Consider the following 17,150-nt stretch of genomic DNA (forward strand, 5'->3'; position numbering starts at 1 on the left):
TATCAAACTTATGTTTCTGATATCTATCTTTGGTAGAGATAAATAAAATCTGCTTAAAATCTGTTTACTTTCTCTAACAGACATACACACTGTTACTGCCATTATCTACTCTATTTTAGTTAATTGTTTTTCACTCCACTAAAAATGTATTTACTTAATTTTAATATATGCAATTAAGGGTTTTTTTTCTCTTTTATTAAGAACAGGAATTTATTTTTATTTTTCTAATTATTTTGACATTTATATTTACTGATCACAATCATGTATGTGACTCACTAACATTTGACACCATCATTACTATGAGTATCATACTTGGAACTGCATTTATTTTTGTAAGAATATTAAGTTATTTTACAGGTATAACTAAAAATACAATGAGCAACGTTCATCTGCACAGTGTCTAAAGTTGTATTTAGCTAATTTTTTTAAACTGGTACTGCTAAGGTGAGTACAAGCTAAATTTACATTTTAGAAGGATACTAGTTTTTGATTGTACCATTTTAAATAATGAATGACAAGCACAATATGGTAATAAAAGTAATAATGATAATTACATCAGCCAGGACAGGTTAGGCATTTTAGAGCTCACTACTGAAAGAATAAAATTTAAGCATAAGTGAGAAATACAATTATGAAATGCACACACCAGTCAAAAAACTAAAATAACAGTATTGTAATCCTTAACAAACTTTGAAAGAATAAAATTACAATGAATATATGTGCATTGCGCATTTTGGCAGGAAGTACCAAGAAGTAATAACAATAATAATAATACAAGTGGGTTGGGGGGAGAGTGTGTTGGGGAAGTGTGAGAGTATGTGTGTGTGTTGGGGGAAGTGCGTGTGACAGCGCACTGTCTCTTCAAGCAGAGAACTCACTAGCCTGAAAGCTTATTCAAGCAGCAGCTTCCATGCTTAACCCAGAGGCAGCAGCACAGACAGGCTCCTTGTCCCACACACCAGCTCAACGGAAACTGGGTACATGGGTAGCGGGACACCCTGACATTAGCCCCACCCCACTCTGCACAGCAGCCAGGAGGCTCCTGGTCCCGAGCTGCTTGGCCAAAGCAGAGGGAGGGTACACAGGAGCAACAGTGGCTGCAGGCAGCAGCAGAGGAGGAGGGGCACCTCTGCTCCGGAGGCACACCCCTGCATATGCTGGCCAATCCCGCCCACCCCTAAGGCCAGCCCAGGGTTGATCTCAAGAGAGACACTGTGAGACAGAGGCCCACTGGTGCCAGTTGGCAAAGTGTTCACAGTTCTTTACAAGCAACTCCTGACTCAGACCTAACTTACTACACCTAATACACTGCTTTCATGGTATTTATACAAGAAAGCTTGTAACTTATCAAGTCATAATCATTATGAGATGTGTATGGTGGTAATATTTAAGGAATAACATAACTATATTGAAAATTATGCCTTATGGTCAAAGTAAAAGTTAGTCACCAGGCAATCTTTTGTCTTGGTGATGGCCCATTCACTGTCTGTGAACAAAGAATGATTCACTATATCGCAGGGTGGACAAAGACACTCTGCATCCATTCACTGAGGAGAAGGAGTATTTCATGACAGGTTGGATCCAGCCAGCTCTGCAACACGCTGAACTTTTGGGGGGCAGGGAAGAACCTGCTTTATTAGATAGGAAAGGTAACTACTACTAAGCGTAGGGCCTAGTGTAGGGGTCCTCAAACTGGGGGTCGGAACCCCTCAGGGGGTCGGGAGGTTATTACATGGGAGGGTCGCGAGCTGTTAGCCTCCACCCTAAACCCCGCTTTGCCTCCAGCATTTATAATGGTGTTAAATATATAAAAAAGTGTTTTAATGTATAAGGGGGTCGCACTCAGAGGCTTGCTATGTGAAAGGGGTCACCAGTACAAAAGTTTGAGAACCACTGGCCTACTGTGTGTGTTATGATTTTGTTTTGCCTTGTGTGACAAAGTCAAACCAGACAGCTGTACGAGAGTGCTGGAAGGCAGGTATACTATCCCTAGAATGGTAAAGTTCCTTTTCCCCATGAGCTGAAATGTTACCTCAGGTAAACTATGGACACCTGAGTCTAAATAAGGGCTTCCTGTGACCTTTAAAAACCCCTTTTCTGGTGCGAGAGAGGGAGGAGAGATGGGAGACAAGATGCATCAGGACAAAAGGCTTCTCCTGAGTGGAAGGCTGCTCTCCTCCATATATGGGAAGCAATCACCCTAATGGACTGTTTGGAGAGGGACTGGCACACAGTGGCCATCATAATAAGGCAACACCCCAGAAAAGGAGGAGGGAAAGGTATTCCCTTTTTTGTGTTATGAACTTTTCTTTTTGTTTGGCTGAAAAGTACTCCTTAGGCCTACCCCAAGGCTCACCTTGTAAATATGGAAGCATAAAAATTCTCCAGAGTTGGTCAAATTTACTCCAAGCTCCCCCACTGCCAAAGGGAGAAATGCCATACCCAGCAAGGTGAAGGAGGTGCCTTTGCAAAACTGTAACTATTTGTTTCCATCACTCTCTCTTCTTTTTAGTGGAATCTCTATTCTCTCCTAAATAAACCTTCTTTTGTTTTTATTATAAATGCTCTCAAGTGCTGTGCATTATCCAGAGGTGGTGATTTAAGGCAGTGGTTCTCAATCAGTGATATGTGTACCCCTGGAGTTACACAAAGGTCTTCCGGGGGTACATCAACTCACACGTGCCAAGTTTTACAACAAGCTACATAAAAAGCACTAGCAAAGTCAGTACAAACTAAAATTTCATGACAAGACAATGGCTTGTTTAGACTGCTATATATACTATACACTAAAATGTAAGTACATTATTTATATTCCAGTTGAAGTATTTTATAATTATATGGTAAAAATGAGAAAGTAATAGTGTGCTGTGACACTTTTGTATTTTTATGTCTGATTTTGTAAGCAAGTAGTTTTTAAGTGAGGTGTAACTTGGGGGTACTGTGATGGGGTACCCGCCCCACACTGGCCTGTTAGGGGTTAAGAGAGCCCTACGGCAGCTGTGCAAAAGGCAGCTAATACGAAAGGGGCTGCGAAGAGCAGCCAATCACGGCCAGGCAGGCCAATATAAAAAGAGCTGCAAGGGAGAGCAAATTCAGTTGCTCCCTGGCGCTCGAGGAGGGAGGACTGGCTGCCTTGCAGGAGGAGGAAAGCTAGCATTTTGGACAGAGCAGTGCTGGGCAGAATGAGGGGAGTGAGAGAGAGCTGACTGCTAAGACGATAAGCTGAGGCACTGAGATAAGGGTGGAGAAGGTGCTGGGGCTGCAGGGAAATGGCCCTGGGAAGTAGACTGAGAGGTTGGAGGCAACACAGCACGTGGCTGCCATCTACAGGGTCCCTGGCTGGTACCTGGAGTAGTGGGCGGGCCCGGGTCCCCCTCACTCCCACTTGCCACTGGACCGTTGGACTGCGGTACATTACCCCAGAAGGGGGGAGCACAGTGTGTGGCACAGTCAGAGGGCTATGTCCTGAAGAGGAGGCCACAGTCCTTGGAGCAACACGGGTCCAGGACTAGAAGTGATGGTGGACGAGACACCACCGAGAGTCAGCGTACTGACTTGTGGAGCTGATCTGTAAGATGACCAGTAGGAGGCGTTAGTGTGGTGAGACGCACCCTATCACAGATATGCAAGACGTATCAGATACCTGAAAGGGGTACAGTAGTCTGGAAAGGTTGAGAGCCACTAGTAAATAGGGATACACTGTTCATTTGGGAGCAGAGGATCTGGGAGATCTGTGAATAGCCAGTGTCAGGGGCTGGATGTCACAGGGGAATGCTTCAAGGGGACTCAGGGACTGGGCTGCACCTATTAACCTGCAAGGTAAAGACAAGGCTGGTATAGCCTGAAGGACAGTGCTTGAGGGGCTGACAGGCTGGTGGCATTAGAGAGCTAACATCCAGCTATCATACACAAGACTCCCTCACAGTAGAAGCAACGAGCACAGTAAGGGTCTAGCATATGGGCTCAACAGCCTGAAGCAGAGACCCTAGGAGCAGCCATGGTTAGGGAAAAGGTTAAGCTGAACTATACTGTTGATAATTTCTTTGTTAACAATGTCAAACTGCAGAAAGGGTTGTGCGGACTTTATTTTAAAGTAGATTGGAAAAGACTTAAAAGCTCAACAGAAGTTTTTAATTATTTAAGAAAAACAATCATCATCAATTAAGAACCCTATAAGTAACAGGTTGCATGCCTAGGATAAGCATGTGGTCTTTGGGTTCTGGTTTTTACCACTGATTCATTCTCCAAAGAAATTAATTTGACAATGCAGATTCTTGATTCCATCCTATCACATCTCACTATACATATAAGAAGAAACTTGTTAAAAAACTGTATGTGCTATAGAAAAAACATTAGGTTGTATAAATATTTAAACAGAATTTCTGTAGTACTAGACAGGTTAAAAAGGTGAATGTACTAAAGAATTCACACAAGTTTACCATTAAATTGCAATGAAGTGCAAAAACTAATAAGATATCCATGGTAAAGAGAGTGACTGCATACTTTTATAGCTATTTCTTTGATAACATACTTAGGACCCATCTTCACTATGTATACAACCAAGTTGGGGCAGCCAGTTACTTAGATTTCTAACTTAATTACTCTACAAATGTAGCAGTGTAGTAGATAAGACTGTAACTGTGTTTTGGAATTAGGTTAAATCTTTGGATATGTCCAAAGTCCCTCAAATTGAGGTACAACCCTATGGTCATCTGAATGCACCTTGATAGTAGTTGCATATGCATCTCAATACTTGTAATTCTAATTTTAATAAACTCTAGATTGAGAATATTTTTCAATTTTCCCCATTATTACAGACTTTTAAAAAGTTCCAAAGAAAAGGGTTGGGATATATCCTATAAAATAAAAATTAAATATAAATAAAATTTCTATACTTTTACCATTCTACAATCTGCAGTAGCACTTACAAATAATCAGAATACTATGATCGTATATAGAAAGCAGTGTACATATACAACAGAAAAGTACTTATTTTTATTGTGTAAAATATGCTAAAAACCCCATTTATCTTCTAAAATGCATTCAAAAACATATATCTATAAAATGTTCTTACAAAAATATGCCATATGGATTAAGTACTGATATTTTTTTTAAATGAAAGCAACTTGTAATAGATATAGAATGGTAATTACAAAGTTTACTTACCCTAACCTTCTCTTCTAATCTTCCTAAGCGTACATTCCCTTCTATTATTTTGTTCAGAACTCCATGCTTCTCACTTTCCAAGCATTTGGCCTGCAAATATAATAGGTAGACGAATGTAGGTTTTGTATTCTGATATGTGTAAGAAAAGGAAAAAGAGCAGAATAGAGTGCTGTTTTGCCATCATGACAGCATTTCTTTTTTTGTATGAATGGTTCTTACTATACAAGTCTATTATATACCTAACTTGAAAATGTCTTGCTGCAAAAGGGAGCTTGTCTCTCAAAGCCTACATTTGCAGTTTTTGGAGAGAGAAGAGGTAGACCTAAGATACTGATAAAATGGGCAATGTTCTACAAAGAGACAGAATTACACAAAAGGGACTTCTTTGAATATATTCTCCTTCCTTGTATTACCTTACACTGAGGCTGTCAAAGTACATTGCAAATATGAGTCATTTCTCATTACTACTTTATATGGGAAGTATCTGTAAATATTATTTCCCTTTGTTGCATGCTCCACAAGCATTTCCATGCTATCCCCCATACGGTCTGCTATGCTTGTAATGCCCTGTTGAAACTTATTCACCAAGCCACTTTCCGTGCCACATGTAAATCTCTCTTACAGACCTATTTCTATCAAGACCACTGAAAGCAAAAAAGAAAGGTAACCAATCAATAATAATTAAAAGGGGAGAGAACCAAACTATCAAGATGCATACGTGCCTCATTGTTACCCTGTCCTTCCCTTCCCTCTTCCCCCACATTGGCCTGTTTCTGACCTGCACTTGTGCAGAGTTATGTTAAATCAGGATTGGACAGTTTCTAGGCAGTGATTGAATCTCTTTGTGTCAATCTTTATGCCTTTTCTGAGTCTTGAGAAATAAGACTAAGTTTCATCCACAACTATTGACAATAATATGGCAAGTTTCTTCTACACCACCTTTTAAAAAGATTTCTACAAACAAATCAATAAGTGAAATGTATCTTATTTTTCAAAGTGCCATTTCTCAGAAGTGTCATGACTAATTAACCTCAAAATTCACCTCCTTATACCCTCCCCAAATTCTCTTCTGTTTAGAGATCAGATTTATGGGATTCCAGGTAAAAGGATATTTTTTTTATGGAGGCTGGGGGCAAAATCAGGCTGATATAATTGGAAAAACCAGTTAGAACCTTGATTATGGAATCACTACCCTTCCCTCAGGATACCTCTCCAGAGCTAGTCACACTAAATAGACTATACTGCTATCATAATATTCATATATAGAGTACACACAAAAAAAGGTAGGAAAATGTGTTTTATTCAGTAGATGAAGGTTACTCACCTGTAACCAGAGTGCTATGAGATGACCTCTGCACATTCACACTCTTAGGTTCCTTCCAACCCTTCACATCCTCAGAGTGAGGACAAGAGCAGGAATGTGCACAGGCCATGCAAAGAGGAACCTATTTTTAAAAAGATACTGGGCAAGATCCTCAGCTGATCTAAATTGGCACTGTTCTATTAAAATCACTTTTTATAAAATCGTTTTAGTCTGAGACCTATATAGAGCAAGTATTTACCTCAGTTTTTACACCCTCTGAAAAATAGATTTCCAATAAAAATGCTGACACATTTTTAACTTTTGTGGCACCAACCACACTCCAGAACTCAGTGAAAATAACTAATTATGGCATTAATTCATTATTGCTCTGTGAATTAAAAAAATCTCAGTTCATTGACTTCAAAAGGATTACTTGCTTTCACACTCCTATTTCATCCTGAGGGGAGTCTAGATGTCAGTGAACTGAGTTTGTAGTCATATGTAATGTAAAGGCCTCCTGTAATATTTCAGTCTTAATATTTATGCAAATTACTGAAATAAATCAATAATATATGAGAAAAGCAGGAGATGCAGAAAAACAACTCCCTAGCACTCTACTAAATCTATATTTGTAGTGATTGGGTTTGATTCATACAGGATGTGGGCCAGCTTCTGCTAGTATAGATCTGGGGCCCAGTCCCCCAAGAGGGCTGTCCAGTTGCATAAAGGGTACATAACTTCTGCTACCTTGTGAAATAAAAATCAGTCAGTACGGCCCTTTAAATCAGGGGTTCTCAAACTGGGCATTGGGGCCCCTCAAGGCTATTAAATGGGCAATCGCAAGCTGTCAGCCTCCATCCCAAACCCCGCTCTGCCTCCAGCATTCATAATGGTGTTAAATATATAAAAACGAGTTTTTAATTTATAACGGGGGGGGGAGGGTTGCACTCAGAGGCCTGCTATGTGAAAGGGGTCACCAGTAAAAAAAAGTTTGAGAACTACTGCTCTAAATGGTCAGTGTTGGTTGGAAAACATTTCAGACTCCTGACTGACATTTTGAACTGCTTGAACTGAAAAGAGCCCTTGAAATAGCAGGAGGTCAGGTTTGAAGTACAGAGATGCATGGGGAAACGTATGCATTGCCTTCGTACTATATACTTGGCTCATTTCGCTGTTATGAATCCATCACTTTTGTAAACACTAAGTTCACTCACAGATGTAAAAGAAAACAAAAAATTGAACAGACTGCAAACGTTGAAAAGATCTTAAACCCCTTAAGAAGATAAACTCTTGAATCCACTGACAGTATTCAAAAGAGAAATAACTGGGTTAGAATTAGTGGTGCTTGACTACATGTGAAGTATACACATCACTCCTGTCTATTCCACAGAAACAGCTCCCTTCACAGAAAATCAAAACTCACCAGCATCACAAAAATATGAGCTTTGTGCTCAGTCACTGAATGACATTTTGACTTACTATGTAGCACCTGCATAATAAAACAGAGGAATGATTTTTGACCGCTGCTAACACTGGATTATAGTTTACCACTACTACCCATAAAAAACTGTTTTAAATAATTTGTTACTACCCTTTTATGCTGCAATTTGATTTTTGTTTATCAGAATACTGGTTCTGATCCTGCAAACAATAAAGCTAAGTGTGTGTGTGTGTACTTGCAGGATTGGGGCCTTCGGGCAAATGCTGGGGGGGCGCTGTTTTCCCTTAGATCCCTCTGCACATTAATCTCTTCCTTTCTATGTGTGGGAATGGGACAAGCTTGTGGAAATGTAACTCTTTGGACCACTACACACACACACTCAACCACTGAAGGAAATCTGCAAAACCATTAACACAACCTCCAAACTACATTTGCTTTTCTGTAGCTCCTATTTGGCACTGTGGAATCCCACTTCATCAGCATTTCCAGGAGCAACTGCAGGTGGAGGAAGCCTGGGAAGCACAGCTCCAGTGGAGCCACACTTTCTGAATCAGAAGTGAAAACTAGGGATCCCAAAGCATAGAGGCACAGAGTTCTATTATTTCAGGGGGTAGTGAATTCAACAGATAGTGAATCAGCAGGAAAACCCACCTTATTTGTTCCATGGGTGAGCAAGGAGACCTGTCTGCATAATAGAACAATTTGAGGAGAACTTTGCAAGGGAAAGACAGTTACCTTTTCCGTAACTGGTGTTCTTCGAGATGTGTTACTCATGTATATTCCACAATAGGTGTGCGTGCTCGCCACGTGCACCGGTGCCGAAAGTTCTTCCCCTAACAGTACCCGTAGGGGGGAGTGCCCCCCCCGCAACCCCTGGAGTGCCACCTGCCTGACACGGTATAAGGGGGGCTGTGTTCCCCTCACCCTCAGTTCCTTCTTGCCAGACAACTCCAACACAGGGGAAGGAGGGTGGGATGTGGAATAGACATGAGCAACACACCTCGAAGAACACCAGTTAGAGGAAAAGGTAACTGTCTTTTCTTCTTCGAGTGATTGCTCATGTGTATTCCACAATAGGTGATTCCAAACTATATCTGTTGGAGGTGGGTAGGAGTTCACAAGTTCCCAAGACGGAGTACCGCCCTGCTGAACCCGGCATCATCCCTGGCCTGGGAGATGATGGGATAGTGCGAGGTGAACATGTGAACTGAAGACCATGTGGTGGCCCTACAAATGTCCTGGGTGGGGACATGGGCCACGAAGGCAGCCGACGAGGCCTGCACCCGAGTCGAGTGTGCCCTCACAATGGGCAGCAGGGGGACCCCCGCCAGCTCATACCAGGAACGGATGCACAAAGTGATCCACTTAGAAAGCTGCTGAGTGGAAATAGGCTGGCCCCTTGCGCGCTCAGCCGAGGCGACAAACAGTTGCAAAGACTTTCTGAACGGCTTGGTCCGCTCGAGGTAGAAAGCCAGAGCTCGCCTCACGTCGAGCGTGTGGAGACGGCGTTCCTCACTAGTCGCGAGGCTTGGGGCAGAGGACTGGCAGAAAAATGTCCTGACCCAGGTGGTAGGCGGAGACCACCTTCAGGAAGAAGCGAGGTGTGGGTAGAGCTGGACCTTGTCCTTATGAAAAAACATATATGGCAGTTCGGAGGCTAGGGCCCTGAGCTCCGAGACCCGCCTGGCCGACATGATAGCTACCAGGAAGTCCACCTTCCATAAGAGGTGAGACCAGGAACATGTGGCCAGTGGTTCAAAAAGGGCCGCCGTGAAATGAGCCAGCACCAGATTTAGGTCCCACTGTGGAACCAGGGGCTTGGAATATGGGTAGAGATGGTCCAAACCCTTAAGGAACCAGCCAGTCATAGCACAGGAAAACACAGTGTGCCCTTGCACCGGGGGATGAAAGACCAATATGGCCGCCAAGCATACCCTGACTGACGAGGGCGCCAGTCCCTGGGCCCTCAGGTGGAGGAAGTAATCAAGGATAAGCTGGATTGGGGCGGCCATCGGGGAAACACCCTGGCCTGCCGCCCACCTCAAAAACAGAGACCACTTCACCACGTAGGAGCGGCGAGTGGAGGGCCGTCTACTTTCGAAGAGGACACGCTGAACCTGTTCTGAGCATGTCCTTTCCTCGCCACCTAGCCACTGGGCAGCCATGCCATGAGGTCAAGCGTTGCTGGGTTGGGATGGAGGAGGCGACTTTGGTCCTGAGAGAGCAGGTCTGGGCAGAGTGGCAACTGCCATGAACGGAGCTACCGCCAGCCCCAAGAGGGTCCCGTACCAGTGTTGACTGTGCTACACAAGGGAAACGAGGAGGACCCTGGCTTTGTCAGTCTTTATTTTCTCCAGGACCTTGCTGATCAGAGGGAACGGGGGAAAGGCATAGAGGAGCTGGCCTGATGAGGACAGGGTAAAGGCATCAGAGATAGCGCCCCTCCCTAGGCCCCCCTGGAGCAGAACTGGGGGCATCGTTGGTTCTGCCTGGTCGCAAATAGGTCCACCTGGGGAGTACCCCACCTTTGGAAGAGCTGGTGAGCCACTTCCAGGTGTAGAGACCACTCGTGCTGAGAAGAAAAATTCCTGCTGAAGTGATCCGCCCTGACATTCCGGCCACCTGGCAGGTGGAAGGCTTTTAGGTAGATGTTGTGGGCTATACAGAAGTCCCACAGACTGAGGGCTTCGTAACAAAGGGTTGGGCCCCACCTTGCCTGTTGATATAGAACATCGAGGCCGTGGTGTCCGTGAGGACCCTGACTACCTTGCCCTCTAGGTGCGAGTGGAAGGCCATACACGCCACTCGCACGGCCCTGAGTTCCTTGACGTTTATATGAAGGGGTAAGTCTTGCAGAGACCACAGGCCTTGCATCTGAAAGTTCCCCACATGGGCCCCCCAACCCAGGTCCGACACGTCGGACACCAGCTCCAACAACGGGGCCCTGTCCCTGAACGGGACACCTTGGAGCATGTTGTTTGGGGCAGACCAGCACCACAGGGAGATGATCACCGAGTTCAGCATGGTGAGGACTTTGTCCATTCTGTTCATGGTCTTGGAGAACTGCGAAGCCAGCCAGAGCTGGAGGGGCCTCATTCTGAGTCTGGCGTGATGGACCACATATGTGCATGCAGACATGTGACCCAGCGGTTGCAGGCAAGCCCTGGCTGTCGTCACCGGGAACCTTGTGACCGAGTCGATGAGCCTTTTCAGGGTCTCGAACTTGTCTGGTGGGGGAGAGAGGCTCTGGCCGACGTTGCGTCCAGTAGTGCCCCTATAAACTCTGTGTGTTGAACCAGGACTAATGTGGACTTGGCGTTGTTTATCAACAGGCCCAGGGCAGTAAATGTGGACAGGAGGAGCGCCACATGATCCCTCACCTGTGAGCGGGTGGTGCCTTTGACTAGCCAGTTGTCCAGATATGGGAATATTTGGACCCCCGGAGATTGAGGTAGGCCGCTACCACCGCCATACACTCTGTAAAGACCCTGGGGGCAGTGGACAGACCAAAGGGTAGGACTGTGAATTGGTAGTGACTCTGTCCCACCAGGAAACGGAGGAAGCATCTGTGCCCCTCGAATATGTGGATGTGGAAGTACGCATCCTGTAGATCGAGGGCAGCGTACCAGTCCCCGGGATCCAGGGAGGGGATGATGGAGGCCAGGGAAACCCACATGGAACTTGAGTTTCACCATGTAGTGGTTCAGGCCTCGCAGGATAAGGAAATTATCCTTCGGGATAAGGAAATACCAGGAGTAATACTCCTTGCCCAGGAACGACTTGCGCACCGTCTCTGTAGCTCCTAGATCCAGGAGCCGCCCCACCTCTGCTCAAGCAGAGCCTCATGAGCAGGGTCCCCCAGGAGGGACAGGGGCAGAGAGCAGTTGGGCAGGGAGGAGGTAAATTGAAGGGTGTAACCTCGGGAGATGGTGTTGAGGACCCATCAGTCTGAGGTGAGCTGCGACCATTCTGGGAGAAAAGCACACAACCGATTGGAGAAAAGGAGCTCTATTGGGGGAAGGTCCCTGCTGAGAACTGGCGGGGTACCCCGAGCGTCCCGTCAAAAACACCTTTTGCCCGCCTGCCTGCCCTTAGAAGACCCAGGCTGGGGGGCAGGCTGGGACTGCCATTGCAGGAGCTTTCTATAGTCCCGCTGCTTTTTGTGGCCTCATACTTTGGGAGGGCAGCCTGGGTGGGAGCCTGCTGCGGCTTGAACTTGGGTTTTGCCGGAGGAGGGACATAGAGGCCCAAGGTCTGGAGGGCTGTGCGGGAGTCTTTCATGCCATGCAGCCTTATGCCTGTTTCCTTTGCAAACAGAGCCTTCCCATCGAAAGGGAGATCCTGCATGGAAGACTGAGCTTTGCAGGAGAGCCCAGAGAGCAGAAGCCATCACGCCCATCTCATGGACACCGCTGAGGCCATGGACCGTGCCCGCCACATCTGAAGCGGCCTGCAGGGATGCCCTTGCGGCTGCTGCCCCTTCCTCCACAAGCACCTTAAACTCCTTATTATCGCACTCCCGGAGGGAGTCCTCAAACTTGGGGAGGGATTCCCAGAGGTTAAACTCGTAGCAACCCAGGAGAGCCTGATAGTTTGCTACTTGTAGTTGAAAGCTTGATGATGAATACATTTTTGTTCCGAAAGTATCCAGCCTCCGAGAGTCTTTGTTCTTGGGGGTCGGGGCTGGTTACCCCTGCTGCTCCCTGTGGTTGACCGACTCGACCACCAGGGAGTTGGACGCTGGGTGGGTATACAGATACTCATGTCCCTTCGTGGGTACAAAGTACTTGTGCTCCGCCTTTTTAGAGATGGGAGTCAACGAGGCTGGTGTTTGCCACAGGGCATTTGAAATTCAGCAAGGCCAGCCTGTCCAGTGCTGAAGGGGACAGCACATTGAACAGGGAGTCTGAGGGCTCTTCCATCTCCTCAGCCTGGAGGTGGAGGCTCGCTGCCACCCTTGGAGCTCTTGGTGGGCCCGGTAGTCCTCCTGCGGGATGGAGGGGGTTGGGGCCACAATCAGCTCCTCCGGACGGGGCGAGGCCGGTGCAGTGCTTTGGGTGTTGTCCGGCACCGGAGAATCCACCACCTGGTCGGACTCCAGGCACAGTACCGAGGACACAAGTCCCCCTGACCTTTTTTCTGGCGGTTGAAAGATGGATGCCAACGGTTCTTCCGAGGCCCCAGCCACCGAGCGAGCCCCCACTGGAGGCTGCGCTGGAGGCCACGGTGCCCACTGGTACTGCTGGGCCGACCACGACGCTTGGTGCCATAGCACTTGCTGAGGCACTGGCGGGGCCGGTTGATCAGACTGGCTAGCTTGGCCTGTAGACGGGCGGCTGTAAGGGGAGGCCAGGCTGGCATATGATCCGCTGCTGCCTCTGGACCGTGAGTATCGGTGGTGCCGGGATCTACGTCAGCCACAGGACCAAGATCTTGACGCGGAGGAGCGACAGTAGTAGCTGGTCTGCGAATGGCCTTGACGGGTAGACCCGCGTTGGCGCGACATCGGTGATTGACGCCCAGGGCTACAGTGCCTTGGCGGGGACTTGGAACGGGAGTCCGAGCAGGAACAGCATCGACAATTGTGCCGCGACCGACTGCGGTATCTCCTGCAAGACAAGGACCGTTGGCAACGTCCGCCATGTTCCCGTCGGTATTTGCTTTGCGAAGATGAGCGGTGCCAGGACTCCCGGTTGGACGGCACCCATCCAGACAGTCTGGCCGGCGTCAAGGGCGATCCACATGAACTGAGCCCTGAACAGTCGCTGGGCAGTGAGCGGTGTCGGGAACGTTCCCTCAACCAAGACAGTTACCAGGCTGGTGGCGACTGCAGTGATCCCAGCGGTGGCTTGCCTCTGGAGCGTGGGGCCGATGTTGGCGGAGCTCCGAGCACCAGCATGGATATGATGTCCCTGGTTGCCTGGAGGGCTTCAGGCGTAGATGGCATTCAGACATCTGGAGAGGCCTGCTCCAAAGGGGCTGGGCTACTCCACTCAACGTGAGTCGGAGGCCTAGAGCCTGATGGGGATTGAGGACTACCTGACATGGGCCTAGCCTCTGTCCCAGACTTCCCTCAGTGCCGCTGCAAAGAGGGAGTCTTTCTGGTCCTCTTGGCATGCCCCGTGGACGGGGAGCGGTGCCGACTGGACGATGGTGCCGGAGGGTCTCCGCATACCAACGCTGCGGTGCCGGGTACCAGTTCGGAGTGGTGTGCCGGGGTCGGGGCCAGCGCCAACTCCATCAGGATGGCCCGGACCCTAATGTCCCTTTCTTTTTTGGTCCGGGGCTTGAAAGACTTGCAGATCTTGCACCTTTCGCTGATACGGGTTTCTCCCAAGCAGCACAGACAATCCGCGTGCAGGTCGCTCCTTGGCATAGAGCACCTACAAGAGCCGCACGACTTAAAGCCTGGGGCGCGGGGCATGCCCCGGCCTGGGCTCAATGACTAACTAAACTAACTGAATTAGCTAACTGACTACAGGTACTACTGACCAAACGAAGAGTTCTGGGGACGAGCTGCAGCAAAGCTGGAGCTGAGCGGTTCCGACGCACTTTCACTGGCGGCAAGAAGGAACTCAGGGTGAGGGGAGCGCAGCCCCCCTTATACCGTGCCAGGCAGGTGCCGCTCCAGGACTCGCAGGGGGGTGCTCCCCCCTACGGGTACTGCTAGGGGAAAAACTGCAAGCACGCACACCTATTGTGGAATACACATGAGCAATCACTCGAAGAAGAACCTTTTCCTCTCCCCAAAAGCTCTTCCATGGGAAGGAGCAATAGGGACCAAACAAATATTTATTGATTACGAGAAGATTGCTTTCCTATTAACTGTTTGAATTACTCTCATGTCAAATGTGATAAAACTTCAGAAATTGTTTAGTATGGGCATTTTTCCTGCAACTCAAAGTATGATAAATATCGAAACACTAATTTTTTATGAAAGTGCCTGTAGGAAAAAAATTGAATTACTGTAACCAAAGTAATATTTGTATGTGTAAATAAAATCTCCTTTAATTTCACACATACAATTCCACTGGCCACTTAAATTAACTATTAAATATTGTTTAAAAAAAAGTTACTGTTTGTTAGAAATATAATAGCATGCTATTTTAGCAACATAAAAGTTGCTATCCAGACTTAGACTCAAATCAACTTTTCTATAGCGAATGTCATTGTCAGTTTTTGCTGCAGGCACAGAATTGTTCTTTAATTGTAACTGTAACTTTAATTCTTCAATTTATTAAGAAAATAAATTTCCAATGCTTGTTGTTAAAATGTCAGCAGAACTTACAAGTGACCCAAAACGGGGCGGGGAATGACAGTTACGTGCATTTCATTATGTAGGAAGAGGTGTGGAAGGTTGCAAAGGGCCTTAGCAACTGTGAGAAGGCATCTTGAGAACTATCAGAGGAAGTAGTATCAAGCAACTGATCATCTGCCCTAAGGCCGCTCTCATGTAGGTCTCTACCTTGTGACCTCATATTGTTTAATGTCCACAGCTGGGGTCCTGTCACCAAGAATACTTTAACCCCAGTGCCCAGTAATCTAAGAAGGGGCCTTTCCGGGCACTTTGTCCGTGTAGAGTTGTAGTTGTCTTGAAGGGTTGTGGAATGTGAGACAGTCTCGGGGGGACAACAACGACTGTTACTGACCTTTTCTAACTGTTGTTCTTTGAGATGTGGTGTTCGTATCCATTCCATGCTAGGTGTGAGTTCACCACGTGCACTGTTGCCCGAGATTTTTCCCTTAGTGGTATCCACTGGGCTGGCTGTAGTGCCCTCTGAAGTCATGTGCATATTCACTGGTATAAGGGGTGTTGCCAGCCCCGCACCCTCTCAGTTCCTTCTTGCCGGTAGCTCCGACAGAAGAGTAGGAGGGTGGGTGGATGAAATGGACATGAGCCACATGTCTCTAAGCACAAAAGTTACAAAAGGTTAGTAACCATTTTTTCTTCGAGTGCTTGCTCATGTCCATTCCATGCTAGGTGATTCATAAGCAGTACTCCAGGAGGTGGGCTCGAAGTTCATTGATGTGCTGCCTGCAACACTGCTCTTCCGAAACTGGCACTGTCACAGGCCTGTGGGCTGATGGTGTAGTGGGACACAAAAGTATGAACTGACTACCAGGTTGAGGCTCTGCAGATGTCCCATATTGTTACCTGCACAAGGAACGCCACCGATGAAGCCTAGGTTCTTGTGGAATGTGTAGTAAAGATGGCCAGAGGCAGAACATTCATGTGCTTGTAGCAAGCTCGTATACCAGCGGTTATCCAGGATGAAATTCTTAGGGTTGACACAGGAAGCCCTCTCATCCTTACCACCACTGCAACAAACAGTTGCGTGGACTTATGGAAGGGCTTAATTCTCTCAGTATAAAAGGCAAGAGCCCGCCTAACATCCAATGTATGAAGCTGACGATCCTCTAAGCTTTTGTGAGGCTTTGGGAAAAAGACAGGTAGAAAAATGACCTGGTTGTTGTGGAACTGTGACACGATCTTTGGTAGGAAGGCCGGATGGGGGTGCAGTTGGACCTTGTCCTTGAAGAACACCATGTAAGGTGGTTCTGACATAATGGCCTTGATCTCAGAGACCCTTCTGGCCAAGGTGATTGCCAATCGAAAGACCTTCCAGGCGGGAAGCAGTAGGGAGCACAATACTAACAACTCAAAGGGGGGCCCAGTGAGCCTCGACAGGACCAGGTTTAAGTCCTGGGGGAGTTGGTTCGCAAACCTGAGGATAGTCTTTCTAGCCCTTAGAGAAGCTGGACCGTCCTCTCGTGAGAGAACACTAATCTGCCATTCATTGGAGGGTGGAAGGTTGAGATGGCTGCCACATGAACTTTAATAGATGAGAGTGCCAGACCTTGCTGTTTTAGGTGGAGCAAATAGTCCAAGACAGACTGAAGAGAAGAACGGGATGGAGAGAGCGCCTGTTCGGAGGCCCAGCAAGTGAAACGTTTACATGTAGCCAAGTAGGTAGCCCTGGTGGAAGACTTTCTACTACCTAGCAAGTCCTGTCAAACCTGTTCTGAGCAGGCCAAGGGGGCCATTTCAGATGGGGGAAGGGCAGCTTTAACCATGATTCAAGGGGCTACTTAGGCATCTGAAAATGCTAGGTTTTTTTGCAGATAACTTGGAAAATAGCCGACAGGAGCACTGTATCTAATTCCTATATAAAGAAAGAAAAAATATTCAAACACCAATTAAAGACACATTTTAAAGTTTATATGTAAGTTTAGAACAAT

General features: G+C 46.9%; 1 protein-coding gene across 2 annotated transcripts in view; it reads right to left on the reverse strand.

Moving 5' to 3' along the window:
* The window catches only part of CEP89 (centrosomal protein 89), a 131,477-nt gene that overhangs the window by 38,914 nt on the left and 75,413 nt on the right, over positions 1 to 17,150 (reverse strand). For both annotated transcript variants that reach the window (XM_074968723.1, XM_074968724.1), the window contains one exon: positions 5,167 to 5,256. In XM_074968723.1, coding sequence (XP_074824824.1) covers positions 5,167 to 5,256 — 90 coding nt within the window. The remainder of the gene's footprint in view (positions 1 to 5,166; positions 5,257 to 17,150) is intronic.

The sequence above is a fragment of the Natator depressus genome, chromosome 12 (genome assembly GCF_965152275.1).
Source record: "Natator depressus isolate rNatDep1 chromosome 12, rNatDep2.hap1, whole genome shotgun sequence".
NCBI lineage: Eukaryota > Metazoa > Chordata > Testudines > Cheloniidae > Natator > Natator depressus.